The sequence below is a fragment of the Giraffa tippelskirchi genome, chromosome 3 (assembly GCF_054371585.1).
Source record: "Giraffa tippelskirchi isolate mGirTip1 chromosome 3, T2T-mGirTip1v1.2.pri, whole genome shotgun sequence".
NCBI lineage: Eukaryota > Metazoa > Chordata > Mammalia > Artiodactyla > Giraffidae > Giraffa > Giraffa tippelskirchi.
This window is the reverse complement of record NC_137277.1, coordinates 164,370,013-164,386,254: the sequence shown is the minus strand read 5'-3', so window position 1 is coordinate 164,386,254 and position 16,242 is coordinate 164,370,013. Positions and strand designations below refer to the sequence as shown.

Below are 16,242 nucleotides of genomic sequence, written 5' to 3'. Positions count from 1 at the left end.
CCTCCTCGGCATGCCCCCACCGTGCCTCCCTCCCCCGTCAGCCCCTCTGGCCCACACACTCCTCCAGTCTCTCCCCACTCACCCTTGTCAGCAGCAGCTGCATCTCCAGCTCTGCAATCCTGCGACCCAGGCAAGCCCGAACCCCATAGCCAAAGGGCACAGAGCCAAATGGGTGCTGGGTTTTGAGGGCATCAGGCTGGTTCTTCCTCAGCCAACGCTGGGGCTGGAAGCTGTCAGGCTCAGGGTAGATGTCAGGGTCCCGGGAAACCACGTAGTGGCAGAGCACAAACTGGGTCTGCACATACAGGTTGGGTGGCACATCAGGGTAGGTCTGTGAGGTCCCCCTGGGAACCCTGGCTCTCCAGCCCCACTCACATTCTTGGGAAAGAGGAAGCCACCAACTTCAATTTCCTTGTCCACGACAACCCGGGAGTTCACAGGGACCACAGGATAGAGACTGCAGGGAAAAGACAGTGCAGGTCTGCCTCTGGATCCAAGTAGGGTCAGAGTGCCCACCCTCTCGGCCACACCCCTCTGGTCCCCCAGTCCTCTCTTCCCATCTCATCTTTGACCCTGGCCACAGTCCCTCAGCGCCTACTCCCCACTCCTGTCTCTGAGTTCCCCTCCACACACAGACCCTTGTTCCCGGGGACAGTATCCTACCGCAGGGTCTCCTTAAGCACAGCTTTGAGTAGGGGCATGCGGGCAAAGTCCTTGTGCTGGGGCACCTGCCCAGCGGGCATCACGCCCACCACTTCCTTATGCAAGGCCTCCTGGATCTCTGGGTTCTTTGAAAGATGGTACAGGGCCCACGTCAGCGTGTTGGATGTCTGGGAGGTACAGTAAGAGATGAAGTGAGCAGGGATTTCTAGGAAAGAGGCCCAGTTAGATAGTGGGAAGGTGTCTGCATGTTTGCAAAATGTGGGAGGGAAATTAAATTGCTTCGCGTGTGGTAGGGCTTCCCCGAGGGCTCAGATGGTAAAAAATCTACCGGCAATGCAAGAGACCCGAGCTCAATCCCTGGGTCGGGAAGACCCCCTGGAGAAGGGAATGGCACTCCATTCCAGTATTCTTGCCTGGAGAATCCCGTGGACAGAGAGAACCTGGTGGTCTACAGTCCACGGGGTCACAAATAGTCAGAGATTACTGAGCGACTAACAGTTTCACACAGCAGGATTAGACTCCAGGGTTTATAGGACCCTCTCTCCAATGATCAATGTGGCTTCATGCAGGATAAGGACCGATATGATAGAGAATTGCACTGTAACAGCATAGGAGACTAATGGAGAAACCCAATAGGACAAATGCACAAGAAAGAGGCCCTACTAAGAAGGTGCTATGGGCAAGCTCTTCAACTCTCTGCTTAGACGACAGCACGGAATAGATTAGGTGTGACATGAAACTTCTCAGCTGTCAGAGAGGCCCCAGGGAATGAGCGAATCCCTCACAGTGGAACCACTCCCGGCCCACCTCCGCGAGGCTGAATGACCCCCATTTTCCTTCCAGCTCTAAATCCACATTACAGAAAGAGAAACAGGTACCTGGAGGGACGAAGGTCAGGCTCAGGTGGAGGATAGTGGGGAACTGGCCCAGGATGGGAGCTGGGAGGCCCTTGCCTCCGCGCCCGCCCCTCTCACGCACCGTGTCTACTCCAGCCAAGAGCAGCTCGGGCAGGCTGCCCTCAGCCTCACGAGGACTGAGTTGTCCACTGGTCAGCAGGAAGTGGAGATAACCAGATATCTGGGTCTTCTCTGGATTCCCTGTCTTCAGCTGGGCCTCTATATCCTCCAATTTCTGATCAATCAGCTTCTTTCCTATGGGGACAAAGGAGAACCGGGGAGGATGCGGTCAAAAGCCATGCTCTCCAAGGACCGAGGGAGAAAGTCCTGGGAGAGAGTACTGGGGGCTGTTACTGCACCGACCCTGGGACCCATGCCCCAACTTCTTCCCCTGGACTCCTCACCAAAAGAGAAGATAGTGTTCCAGCCATCCAGGTATCGCTTCCAAAAGGGAAGCAGGGGACGAGTCCACTTGGGGAGGAAGGTGACGAAGAGAGAGTTGTGGAACATGAGCCCGACAGATCTGACGAAGGTCTCGGTGTCCTTGGGGATGGAGCGCTCCAGGCAGCCAATACGTTTCTCAAACAGGATGTAGGAAATAGCTGGAGGTGCATGGGGGCCGTCAGCAGGGGAGAGTACAGTCTACCCCTGACCCACTCCACCCGGCCCCTCTCCCCACCAGGGTACCTTCCAAGGCAAAGAAGTAGAATTGGTGAGCAATGTCAGGCACATGGTCCCCTGAGGTGCTCTTCGCCCGCAGCTGTTTCAGTTGAGCCATGAAGTCATCGATCACCTCATTCAGAGCATCCGTGTAGAGCGCAGCCTCAGCTGGCTTCAGCATCCGCTGGTTCAGAGTCTGGCGCAACCGGTACCACTGCTCTCCCATCCTGCAGACGATGGAAGAGTGACATCAATGTCAGTATCTGGTGGGGACTGGATTAGGTGGTATCTTCCCACCCTGAGACCCTTACAGAGTTGAGGAAAATCTCAGACTCCTAGACCTAAATTATGGAATCATAAATTCTCAAATGACAGAATCTTCAAATCACAAAACTTCAGAATTTCACTAACAGCATAAAGGAAGTAGTTAAGGTGGGCATCTGAACCAACCTGTGCCATGCTAAGTTGCTTCAGTTGTATCTGACTCTTTGCGACCCTATGGACTGTAGCCAGCCAGACTCCTCTAGTCCAAGGGATTCTCCAGACAAGAATACTGGAGTGGGTTTGCCATATCCTCCTCCAGGGGATCTTCCAGACCCAGGGATTGACCCCCGTCTCTAACATCTCCTGCATTGGCAGGCGGGTCCTTTACCACTAGTGCCACCTGGGAAGCCCTCTGAACCAATCTGTCTAGGGTCAAATCATAGGTCAGATGATGTCAGCTGAGTGACCTTAGGCAAGTGACTCAACTCCTCTGTGCCTCAGTTTCTCTTCTGTAAAATTGAAATAATAAGAGCGCCTATCTTAGTAGGATAATTAATGTGCTTAGATTGGTGCCTGGCAAATGGGTGAATACTTAATGAATGTTGACTGTGATTATCTTAGGATGACACGACTCTACAATCTTCTGTACGTGAAATGAGCTAGGAAGCCACAGTGGCTCTGGTCCTCTGTGTGGAGGATGAGGGATAAAAGAGGAGCAACTGAGGGTTCTTGAGGTACTCAGAGGACCTTTGTGCTCTGCTAGGCTCAAGGTGCCAAGGAGACAGAGAGAGCTACCTGGCTGATGCTCCAGGTCCTCTTGCCATAGCCATGCAGTAGGTAGTTGGGTCCTCACCCTGGTTAGACGTGGATGGACACACACTTCCCATTCAGGGGCTTAATGTTCAGGGGCTACTCCCATCTTCAGCAGTCCCCCAAACCTGTTACCTTTCCTAAGCAAGCTGGGTATGGGTCAATTTTTAAAAAGCTAGATGTAGAGTAATAAGCACAACATGGTACAATTTTAAGAGGAAGAGAGGAAACCCTATATATCTACATGCATATCTGTATGTTCCAGAGAAGAATATAGGGCTTCCCAGGTGGCGGTAGTCATAAAGAACCCACCTGCCAATGCAGGTAGACATAAAAGATGCAGGTTCGATCCCTGGGTTGGGAAGATCCCCTGGAGGAGGGCATAGCAACCCACTCCAGTATTCTTGCCTGGAGAATTCCATGGATGGAGGAGCCTGGTGGGCTACAGTCCATGTGGTAGCAAGAGTTGGACACAGCTTAGTGACTTGTTGTTGTGACAACAACAAGATAAGGCTATACATCAAATTGTCAGGATTACTTAGGAGGATGGGATGGGACCAAGGGGGAGGGAGACGATATTTTATTACTGGAATTTTTACAATAAACATTACTTTTGAATTTTAAAAATTCATAAGGTCTTTAAAAAAAGAAAAACATTTAAAAGTATTAAGGCAAGAATCAGGTTTTTTATTTTGAACTATTGGGCTCCCTCGTGGCTCAGACGGTAAAGAATCCACCTGCAATGTGGGAGACCTTGGTCCGAGCCCTGGTTTGGGAAGATCCCCTGGAGGACGTGCTCCAGTGTTCTTGCTTGGAGAATCCCCATGGACAGAAGTGCCTGGCAGGCTACAATCCATGGGGTTGCAAAAAGTTGGACACGACTAAGCACTACACAGCATTGTAAGTCAACTATGCTTCAATAAATTTGAAAAATACATTTTTACTTAAATGAACCTTAAAAAACAAACTAAATAAATAAATAAATGAACTTCAAACCCTAGGAGTTTTCTTTCTTATATTGATATGTGTACTAAGTCGCTTTAGTCATGTCCAATTCTTTATGGCCCCATGGACTGAGCCCACCAGGCTCCTCTGTCCATGGGATTCTCCAGGCAAGAATACTGGAGTGGGTTGGCATGCCCTCCTCCAGAAATTGTCCTGACCCAGGGATTGAACACGCGTCTCTTAGATCTCCTGCATTGGGAAGAAGGTTCTTTACACTAGCCACACCTTATGTTGGGGAAAACTGCAAAAAGGTAAACTAAAAGTGTTGCTAGAAAAGAAATGAAAACCAGAACAGACCTATTTATTGGAACTTCAGGCTTTGGGTGCTTATCCGAGAGTAAAACTCTCCCAACAATAGGAATAGATTTGCAGAACTTAAATGATAACCTTTCTGTGGTTGTTAAAATATTTCTTGGGGAAACGATGCTTCAGAAAATGAGATTTTAAATATATATATGTTAAAACAAAAAAAAAGTCTCGTACGTTAGCAAAATAGCTTTTAAATACATATATTGTATAACATATTTAGGAAACTGGCTTTAGAGAAAATGGGTATAATAGATCACAAAGGGGTATATATATACATGTTTAGCTCCATTTCTAAATCTGAACCATCAAGTCCAGTGATGGCCTGACCTGGTGAAAAATTGAGATCCAAATCTTTTATTATTATTATTGATTTATAATTGACATATAACATTATATTGGTTTCAATATAATGATTTGACATCTGAATACATTGCAAAATGATCACCATAATAAGACTAGATTGTGGGAGGAGGAGATGACAGAGGATGAGACGGTTGGATGGCATCATCAACTCGATGGACATGAGTTTGAGTAAGCTCCGGGAGTTGGTGATGGACAGGGAAGCCTGGCGTGCTGCAGTCCGTGGGGTCGCAGAGTCGGACATGACTGAGCGACTGAACTGAACTGATCATCTGTCACCATAAAAAATAAACTTTAAGGATTTACTCTCTTGGCAAGATTTAGGTCTCAAATATTGCACAGCATCCTTGAGACCCAAATCTTGCCCTCAAGGTCAGATATCAGGCTAAATAGCTCTCAAAGAACATTCTCTATTCTCTTCTCAGAACTTAGAAAAAAGGACCCAGGAATTAAGTTCTGAAACCACTCACCTATGAAGGAACCAGGAAAAGAGAAAGCTATGAATGACTGATAATAATAATGACAGAATGAATATACAGGCATCAAAGACACAGAAAATGAACCTTCCAACCAGCCTGTTCCTTTCCAAACGTGTCAAGGCAGTAAGTCCTTGCATTCCAGAATCAGAGAGATCTATGCCACTACTCACTGTGTCACTTCTGGCAAGTGGTGCAAAAACCCTTCTAGGCCTCAGTTTCTTTATTCATAAAATGGGGATTAATAATACTATCTACTTCATGGCCTTGTTGTGAGGTTAAAATGAAATAATACATGTAAAGAGACTAGCCTGATGCCTGGCATGTCATAAACAGTTATTATCAGTGTTGTTGCTATTACTTCAACCACCTGGATCAACTTTAATCCCTTAAAAAATGACTTTAAAAACGTGGATATCAGACAACTAGGGAAATAAAAAGCCATTCATTGTTTTTGAAGCTCTTTTAACATACTATATAGCAAAAAGAAGCCTGTAATATATCTAATTACAAATTGTGGCACTGGGAATGGTTTATCACCAATGATTCTCAATTATTTACCTTAACTGGTATTTGAATATATAATATACTCAGCTCATCTTTCAATGTATCACTGCCAAACTAATCTTAACTTTTCTAGGTATGACTTTGAGGCTAAAACCTACATGTATCTCTCTGTGTTGAGAATATCCATGAAAGTTATAACCAACAACAAGCATATAATTCATAATTTGGAAAATATTCTTAAAATTAAGTTGAGCCCTCTTAACTAATATGGTGCTGTTTTTTTTTTTCAACTATAAGTAAATATGTCCCAGTATGATTTGAGTTAGTATATTTTCAACCATAATACAGAATCATGGAGCTTGAAAGGTCTGAAAGATATCTTGGAGATACTGTAATTCAAGCTTCCCATTTTATACATAAGAGACACAAGCCCAAGGAGGGGAAAATCACTCATTTGTTCAAAGCTGTAGAATACATTAGTGGAAAAGCCAATGAATGGTCCATGGGCTTCTGTCCAACCCAACCACCGCTTTCTAGACTCAGAGGCTTTTTTCTAGACTCAGGCTCAGAGGACACAGGGAGATCCTCCTCTGCCCATTATCCTCTGGCTGCCCAGTGCCACCGTTTCTGGGCCTCACCTCTGGGGTCCTTTCCAGTCCCTCCGGCCCCAGCTTACGTGGTGAAGGGCCCATAGGTCAGGCCCTGCTGGTCCCGGTGCTCCTTCCATAGTTTCATGTCGTCCCGTATTGGGTACTTGCCCTCTTGGCGCATCACTTGCTCCAGGAGTGGGGCACTGGCCAGATGCACGTGCATCTGAGGCCCTACTCGGTTTATCCATATTGGGCCATACTTGGCCTTGTTCAGCACCTGTGGGGTTCAACCAAAGCTGAATCATCATGGCCGAGGCAAGCAGGCACCTCCTGGAGAGGAGAATCAGGATAGAGGAAATGTCCGATGGCCACACCAGAGCAGGTGGGCTGGGCAAAACTCATTGTGTAGGAGGCAGGTGCTGGGATGGCCTGTAGTCTTGAAAGGAGAACACTGGAAAAAATGGTTACACAGGAGTTCAAGTATTGAGAGCAATGAGTAGCTGGCAGAACTGGGGGAACTGAGGTCTTAGAGGAATGAAATTTTGGAAAAATGAGACACCTGGTAAACTGGAGTATGCTGAGGTATGGATATTGGGGGTCCAGGGTTTTAGGGAAACTGAGCCCTTAGTGAAGTATAGTAGAATGTCTACGGCCCCTTCACGTGTGTGTGCTCAGCTGCTCAGTCATGTCTGACTCTTTGCAACCCCATGGACTGTAGCCTGCCAGGCTTCTCTGTCCAGGGGATTTCCAGGCAAGAATAGTGGAGCAGGTTGCCATTTCCTACTCCAGGGGATCTCCCCAACCCAGGGATCCAACCTGAATCTCTTGTACCTCCTATCATAGAAGGCATTTAAATTTCCTGCCGTTTGCTTCCAATGAGAAGATAAGCACCTCGTGTAACCACTAAGAAAAAAGAAACACAATTAGAAACACCAGGAAAAATAAGAAGCTGAATGAGAAAATCAAGATGTAAGAAGTAAACTATGTGGTATGAATTTTTTTAATAAAAAATTTTATTAGCTGTGTTAAGGAAAGTAATTCTCAATATTTTATCTTAGAATTTCTAAAGCACTTGACAGTTGAGACACATAACATCTATGAAATTGACATAGCAATGAATGATGTTTTTATAGTTGTTGAAAATAAGGGAGAAAACAAAAAGTTTTGGCAGGAGGAGGTAAAACTTTAAAAAATCCAGAAATACTAAGATTTAATTTATTGGCTAAATTACACCTATAAACTGAAATAAAATGAAACATAGTGGTTTCCCAAGTACTTCATCTTTTATAATCTGTTACTGAATATGTTTTAAGAGGATCAGATGTGTTCCAATATCAAAATTAGTCCAAAGGGTTTCTATAAAAGAAACATTATAATTATGGAGACAAGGGACTTCCCTGGTGGTCCAGTGGTTAAGAATCTGCCTTTCAATGAAGAGGACATGGGTTTGATCCCTGGTTGGCAACTAAGATCCCACATTCCACAGGGCAATTGAGCCCACTTACCGCCACTACCAAGCTGTGTGCCACAGCTAGAGAGAAGCCCACCCACCGTACTGAAAGATACCACAAAGATCCTTCATGCCACAGCTGGGACCTGACACAGCCAAAAATAAAATAAATAAACATTTTTTTTTAATTATAGAGAAGAGATCTATTATGCAAATTATAGAACTCATAGTCCATAGAAACATCAATTTTACTGGGTCTTATTGTTGACATTAAATACTAGGTTCTTATCTAAAGTTTGATTTCTTTTCCTTCTGTTAAGTTCAAGTAAAATGACATGTAGTGTTTTTATATAAAGATGCAAACAATGCTTATATCTGAGTCATGGTTTATAGATAGCTTGCTTTCTTCTTTATACTGTGATTTGTTTTTCAAGTATTCTACCTACATCTTGTAATCAGAAAAAAATCGTATTTTAAAGGACTTAAAATAAGATCAATAAGCTTAGATCAATAAGCTTGGTCACCACTTCTTGCCTGGAATCCAAAGCTCCTGGCACCATTTGTGGCTACTGGTTTGGAATTTTCTGGGACATTTTCCCCCATGCCTAGGCATTGCTTTCTTCCCTCTTCCTTCATACTCCTCTTCTCAGTTAGTTTACTTGGTGGAACTTAACAAGGATCTATTTATGTAAGAACTTATTTTAGAAAGACACCAGAATACTTGCTGAGAGATGTGTGCTATGTCTGTGAGCCTACCATTAAGCCGTAACCTGAACCAGTTAGAGAGCCCCAGTGTTCTCAGATAGGTCCTATCTAAATGCCCCTTGGCAGACCAGAGTCCCCTGGGGATCATCTTCCAGGATGAATGGGAGGGCTAGCCTCCGCCAGGTGAAATTCCAAAGATGGACAGTATTAAATTCATCCAACATTCATTTATTGAGCTCATATACTGTTCCTCCTATACTGATCTAAGGGCTGGGGATACTGCTGTGACCTACTCTTTAACAGTTTGCTTACATCCTAAAGCGTGAGCCACACAGTTAAGAATTGGATTACTTATGCTTATAAATGGTTCCTTGATTTTTTAAAAGATTTTTTTATGTGGACCATTTAAAAAGTCTTTATTGAATTTGTTACAATACTGCTTGTATTTTATGTTTTGTTTTTTAGCCCGAGATGCTTGCAGGATCTTGGTTCCCTGACCAGGGACCGAACTCACACCCTCTGCATTTGAAGGTGAAGTCTTAATCACTGGACCACCAAGGAAGTTCATTTCCCAAATTATTTTGTAGATGTCTGTTTCTTTAACTACATTGAAAGACTTCAAGGGCAGGAACCATGTTATACTTCTTTATACCTCCCCTACTGCTAGACACACTGATAAACACATTACAGGCACTCAGTAAATATTTAGCAGTTGCCAACGAATCAAGTGGAAGAATAACAAGCTGCAGATAAAACAAAGCTTATGAGACAGAGTCAGAAAGGAAGCAGGGGAGAGGATACATAGGACACTGGTAACAATGGCTCCACTGGGGCAGGCATTAATTTTAAAAAGCCTGGAAGGATAATCTGAAAAGGAAATTAAGAGAATAATTCTAATAGATAATTACAACAGCATCTTTTAAGGACTGAATGCTTGCATCTCTCCAAAACTCAAGGGTTGAAGCCCCAACCCTCAGTGTGTATTTAGAGAAGAGACATCTAAGAAAGTAAGATTAAACAAGAGTGGGGCCCTGATCCCGTAGGATTAGTAAGTATCCTCCTAAGAAGAGACATCAGAGAGTTCTCTGTGCACGTGCGCACACATACACACACCCCAAGCAAAGAACATTTAAGTACACAGGGAGAAGGTAGCTGTCTGTAAGCCAGAAAAACTGTTACCAAACGCAAATCTGTGTGCCCAGTGCACAGTGAGGCCAAACCATACCAAAACATCAGAATTTAAAGCAGAGAAAGGCTTACTGCAGGGCCATGCAAGGAGATAAGTGAGTGCCTCATGGCTTAAAAACCCTGAACTTCCTGAAAGCTTTCAGCAAAGCCCTTTTATAAGAAAGATGAAGGAGCGGCATGGTTGCACATGTGTGCTTAGTTGCTCAGTCGTGTCCGACTCTTTGCAACCCTATGGACCGTAGCCTGCCAGGCTCCTCTGTCCATGGAATTCTCCAGGCAAGAATACTGAAGTAGGTTGCCACGTCCTCCTCCTGAGGGTCTCCCCAACCCAGGAATCGAACCACACATCTCTTATATCTCCTGCATTGGTAGGCCGGTTCTTTACCATTAGCGCCACCTGGGATGCCTGGGGCATGGTAAGTTGTTGCAAATCTCTCGAGGTCCAAAAAAAAAAAATTTCTTGGTGTCAGATCCTTTGTTCTTCAGGTCAAATCACAGTCAGGTCACCATGTGCCTATAAACCTCCACCAAAACAAATGTTACTCTCTATTCTGACAAAAAAGGGCAAGGTCCCATGGCTCAACTTCCACCCTTTCAGATCCAGGCCCTGGCTAACAGGAGGGGGTCCCTGCGTGGGCCCATTACCCTGTTCAGCAGCATTCTTCTTGTACCCAGTCTGGGTCCTCCCGCCAGTGTCCACGCCTGGCTGAAGAGGCGGTTCTCAGCTGGTGGCGCCTTCAGGGCTAGGTTCCCTGGCTCAGCCCAGCTGTCATCACTGAGGGAGCCAGGCTCCCAGGACTGAGCTGGCCCTCACGCTTTTCACTTAACTGGAGACAATCATTTGTATAGGATCAATAGGAATACATGTTGTAGCAAATACCAACCAGCTCACAAGAATCGCCCTTCTTTGAAAATAGCCCCAACCACAGAAGTGGACCTGAAGTAGTGATGTGAAATGTCCTTTCAACTTAACACTGACCTCTGGTCACCTCCTAGAAGTAGATAACCAATCTAAGCTGTACCTATTTTTGAAACTTGAACGGAGAGCCTGAAGTTGGATGAAGGTTACTTTAATGGCAGTGTCCATGTACTCCAGTTTCTGAGGGCTCTATGGACTGTGACCCATGAATACTGCCACTGCCATTAGGTTGCAGAGGTGGGGATGGGGAAGAGATTTACTGCTGCCTTGAAGCCTGGGCCCAGCCAGTGGGCGGCCCTTGCAAGGACTCTGGAGCTCTGCAGGACACACCCCAACCTTCAGCCTGTCCCTGGGCCTCTCTAGATCACCCACCAGCCCCAAGGCCTGAGGGCCTGGAATGCCCCAGGGAGAAGGCCACAATCCACCTCTTACTGTACCCTTTACCACAAGGACCACAGTGAGGTCCACTGTTGGTAGAGTGGGACTTCAAACCACTGTGCTAAAGGTGTCACACTAACAGTCTCCAGCTAATGAGCATGCGTCCACTCTACCCCTATTAGAAAAAGACTCTCACCAGAAATCAACTATGCTAGTACCTTATCTTGTACTTTCAGCCGTCAGAACTGTGAAAAAAATTAATTTTGTTGTTTAAGACACCCAGTTTGTGGTATTTTGTTAGAGCAGCCAGAGTAAACTAATATATAACATCCAAAAGAATAAAATTACTACTAATAAATTTAACCAAGGAGGTAAAACACTTGTACACTGAAAACTACAAAACACTGCTGAAAGAAATTAAAGGCCTAAATAAATGGAAAGTTATCTTGTGTTCACAGATTGGTAAAGTTAATACTGTTAAAATGGCACTGCTCCCCAAAGTGACCTACAGATTCAATGCAATCTCCATTAAAATTTTCATGGGCTTTTCTCGGAAACCAATCCTCAAATTTATATGAAATTGCAAGAGCCCTAAATAGCTGAAACAATGTTTAAAAAGAAAAACAAAGATGGAAGATTCATACTTTCTGATTTTAAAACTTACTACAAAGCTACAGTAATCAAAACAGTTTGGTAATAGCAGAATGATACACATATAGACCCATAGACTAGAATCAAGGGTATCCAGAAATAAACCTAAATATCTATGGTCAATTGATTTTTGTCAAGAGTGCCCAGATCATTCAGGGGGAAAAGAACAATCTCATCAATAAATGGTGTTAGGACAAATGGATAACCAAGTGAAGTTGGATCCCTACCTTACTTCATACACAAAAATTAACTCAAAATGGACCAAAACTCTAAATAAAAGAGCTAAAACTATAAAACTCTCAGAATAAAACACAGTGGTAAATCGTTATGACCTTGGGTTTAGCAATGGATTCTTAGATTTGAATAGTAATGTATGAGCAATAAAAGGAAAAAAATAGAAAAATTGGACTTCACAAAAATTAAAAACGTTTGCACATCAAAGGACTTCATCAAGAATGTGAATAAACAATTTACAGAATGAGAGAAAATATTGGCAAATCATATATCTGATGAGGGTTTAATATCCAGAATATACAGACAACTCTTTAAAACTCAACAAGAAGACAATCCAATTTTCAAAGGATGATGGCACTTGACATTTCTCCAAAGAAGATATATGAATAACCAATAAACACACAAAGAGACGTTCAACATCACTGATCATTAAGGAATGAAAATCAAAACCATAAAAAGGAACCATTTTATATCCACTTGTTGTTTAGTCATTAAGTTGTATCTGACTCTTTTGTGACCCCGTGGACTATAGCCCACCAGGTTCCTCCATCCAAGGGATTTACCAGGCAAGAATACTGGAGTGGGTTGCCATTTCTTTCTCCAGGGGTTATATCCACTAGAATGACCCAAATCCAAAAAACTGAATACAAGTTGTTGGCAAGCAGGTGGAGAAATTGAAGCCCTTGAACATTGCTGATGAGAAAGTAAAAATAGTGCAGCTGCTGTAGAAAACCATTTGGCAAGTTCCCAAGAAGTCAAACATCAAGCATTACCATATGATCCAGCAATTCCATTCCCAGGTATATACTCAAGAGAAATGAAAACATATACCACACAGAGACTTGTACAGGAATGTTTATAGCAGGATTACTTATAGTCTTCAAAAGGTGAAAACAATCTAAAAGTCATCAACTGATGAATGGATAAGCAAATTGTGGGATATACATACAATGGAATAGTATTCAGCCATAAAAAGGAACAAAGTATGGGAGTACAATACAAGGTAAAATTTGGGTGAAATTTGAAAACATATGCTAACTGAAAGAAGCTGAGACAAAAGGTCTCATATTGTATGATTCCATTTATATGATATATCTGAAAGGGCAAATCCATAAAGATGGAAAGCAGATTAATCTTTGTGCCACCAAAGGGTGGCATGAAAGGGAATGAGGAGTGACTAATGACAGGGTCTCTTTCTAGGGTATCAAAACTTGAAATAGTTATGAAACTAGAGAGAGGCAGTAGTTTTATAACATTAAGAATACACTAAATCCTGCTGAATTGTGCACTTTAAAATGGTTCGTTATTTTATACTCCATCAATTTCCCCTAAGAAAAAGCCTAGAAGTTTGTGATACTTAAAACCTCCAGAGGCTCAGAAAGGGCCCTGCTGAGATTTCCCCTCAGCAAAGAGAGAACAGAAAGGGAGTGAGGGAGGTTCCCCTGAGTTGGTTCTTCTGTGGTTCCAAGACTTCCTCTCTTGTGAATCAAGAAGAAAAAGGGACCACACCAACCTTTCCTTTGCCTTGCCAGCTACTTATATAGGATTAAAGATCAGGTTTTAAGGAGTGTTTGCTCATTTGTTTATTTGCTCTGGGAAGAATACACTGGCAGAGTCTTTCTTTTAGAAATGGGAATGCCCCCTATTGCACAAAACTGTTGCCCTTGTAACTTTTCTGGAGGATGATTTGGCAGCCAATACATATCAAAGACCTGAATGAAATCTTTAACTGCACCAATTCCATTTGAGGAGAATTTATTTTAAGGAGCTAATTCAGGATGTGCATGATATTTAGCGATAGATATATTTACCAAACCTTTACACATTAAAAAATCTAAACATATATAACAATAAGCTTCAGTATATTCTCATGTAGCCACAATGCAATACCCATTAAAAATTGTTACTCAAGTGACAGTAAAAGATATTCATATTTTAGTAAAGGGCAGGTTATAAAAGAGAGTATATGGTATGCTTTCATTCAAAAAGTACATATGTGGATGATGCATGGGGGAAGTGTGGAAGTCTATTCACCAAGGACAAACAAGCAGGAATAATGCCTACTTACCCTGAAGACTATGTGTATATTTATGCATTCATTTCACAAATGCTTTTTTAAAAAATTCCGTTTATTTATTTTTGGCTGTGCTGGGTACTCGTTGCTGTGTAGGCTTTTCTCTAGTTGCGGCAAGCGGGGGCTACTCTCTAGTTGCGGTACGCAGGCTTCTCATTGTGGTGGCTTCTCTTGTTGCCATGCACAAGAAGGCTCTAGGGCACAGGCTCAATAGTAGTGGCACATGGGCTTAGTTGCTCTGCAGCATGTGAGATCTTCCCAAACCAGGGACTGAATCCACGTCTCCTGCATTGACAGGTCGATTCTTTTCCACTGAGTCACCAGGGAAACCCACAAATGCTTATTAACACCTATGTGTGCCAGACACTTAATATGTACAGGGTGCTGAGATGGCAGATTTGGATTTTCTTTGTTTTGTGTCTTTATATTTTCTCATTTCTCTATGATAAATAGAGACATTTATCAGGTATTACTTCTGCAAATTACTTCAACTAAGTCGAAAGGACGTTCTCTTAAATGTGTTATGTAATCACAAATAATTAGCAAGCAACTCATATTTATTTGCCTTTTTTTAGAACAAGGGTCATTTTATAGGAAAAAAATGTGCCTGTCTCATTGTCATGGGTTTTGATCTCAAGTCAGTCATCCACAGCTGCCTGTTAGTTTCAGTTGAGGGGTCAAGGATTGCCTGGAAGGAGATCTTTGTCCTAGTTTCAGTTCCAGCACAGGGGCTCTGTCACTTTGTTGGGTAATAGATTGGCGGTGGCACCCTCCCAATCTTGCATGTGTCTGCAGATGCAAAGGCTTGAACCCTCTGTCAACCGAGAAAAATGCACAACCTAAAAGTTGAGAATTATGTCTTATTCAGTGCAATTTCTAAAGACTTAAGCCCAGAAGGCAGCCTCTCAGATAGCTCTGAGAGACTGCTCCAAAGAGTCAAGTGAGGAAACAGGATATATAACAGCTTTTGAAACAAAACCCAGGTAGTTGGAACATCAGAAGATTACTGTTACTTAAAGAAAACCAGACATCTGCAGTTAATGAACTTAGTGCTTTTCTATGTGAAACTGCTGGGTGGCATTTTGAGGGTTCTCTGAAGAGCTCTGTGTGGTTCTTTATGTCTTGGTGCAGAAAGATTTCAGCAAGAAGCAAAGTGATGACAAGAAGTGATTTATTAGAATAGGATGTTTGTGAGGCTTGCAGCAGGCAGGTGAGAGGATGCTATACCCCAAGAACTTACTGGGCTACAGTTTTATAATCAAAGGAAAAGTGGGGTGGAGGGACAAGACCTTGTTTTTCTTGAGTAGATGTCACGCTTCCATCATTAGTTCCTCCTCCAGGTTGAGCAGGTGAGTTTTCATGTCCTTACATGGTCAAGCTAGATCCACAAATTATTGCTTTTTATGTGTGCAGAGAGCATGTCCTAGTTTACTGAGCTCACTGGGCAGGCTGTGGGTCTCATGCCACCACTGTTTTATTGTTTTGGGGCATGTCTCATGTTTCTATTGCATGATTTTGTTGCTCATTAAGCAAGCTTGCTCAGTTTTGTGATTAAGTAAACCTGCTTTCTTAAGTAATCGTTAACTTAACAGGGGTATCTCATATTTTTTCTACTTATAATCCCCTAGTAGGATTAATTATTTAATTATCTACTTTGTCCCTTTATTCTGTCCCTGTCACACATATGCAAGAGTCTGGGCTCATTGAAATCATTCCTTTGATATGTACCTTAGCTACCTAGGGCCAGTATCCTGCTCTTTCCTACTCTGGATCCCCTCTCAGCTGATTGCTGGGGGCAGCTCCAGTGGCCAATGACTTGATGACCACAGTATCCGATGTTGACTGATATGGCAGGCAACATTTTTTGTCCACACCAGCCTTCCCTGAGGCTGAATACCCTTTCCTCCCGTAACAGAACTGGAGACCTACATGTAGCTGTCACCCAGCTATCTCCCTCCCTGTGTCCCCTATATCTCCCCTATATCCGGGACTCCCGTATAAGACCCAGTATCCTGAGAGTTTCCCATCGCCTCTGAGTTCTGACCATGTGACTGTGCTGTTCTCCCTTCTTAGAAAAGAGCTACAGATAATAAAATCTCTTCC

The 16,242-nt window shown here is 43.4% G+C and overlaps 1 protein-coding gene across 1 annotated transcript in view; it reads right to left on the bottom strand.

Annotated features, from left to right (window-relative positions):
* CYP27A1 (cytochrome P450 family 27 subfamily A member 1) overlaps positions 1-16,242 on the bottom strand; it is a 38,770-nt gene that overhangs the window by 396 nt on the left and 22,132 nt on the right. The window contains exons 2-8 of the mRNA XM_081584089.1: positions 6,627-6,817; positions 2,247-2,446; positions 1,964-2,161; positions 1,642-1,814; positions 664-830; positions 376-457; positions 83-295 (exon numbers count right to left, since the gene is read on the bottom strand). Coding sequence (XP_081440215.1) covers positions 83-295; positions 376-457; positions 664-830; positions 1,642-1,814; positions 1,964-2,161; positions 2,247-2,446; positions 6,627-6,817 — 1,224 coding nt within the window. The remainder of the gene's footprint in view (positions 1-82; positions 296-375; positions 458-663; positions 831-1,641; positions 1,815-1,963; positions 2,162-2,246; positions 2,447-6,626; positions 6,818-16,242) is intronic.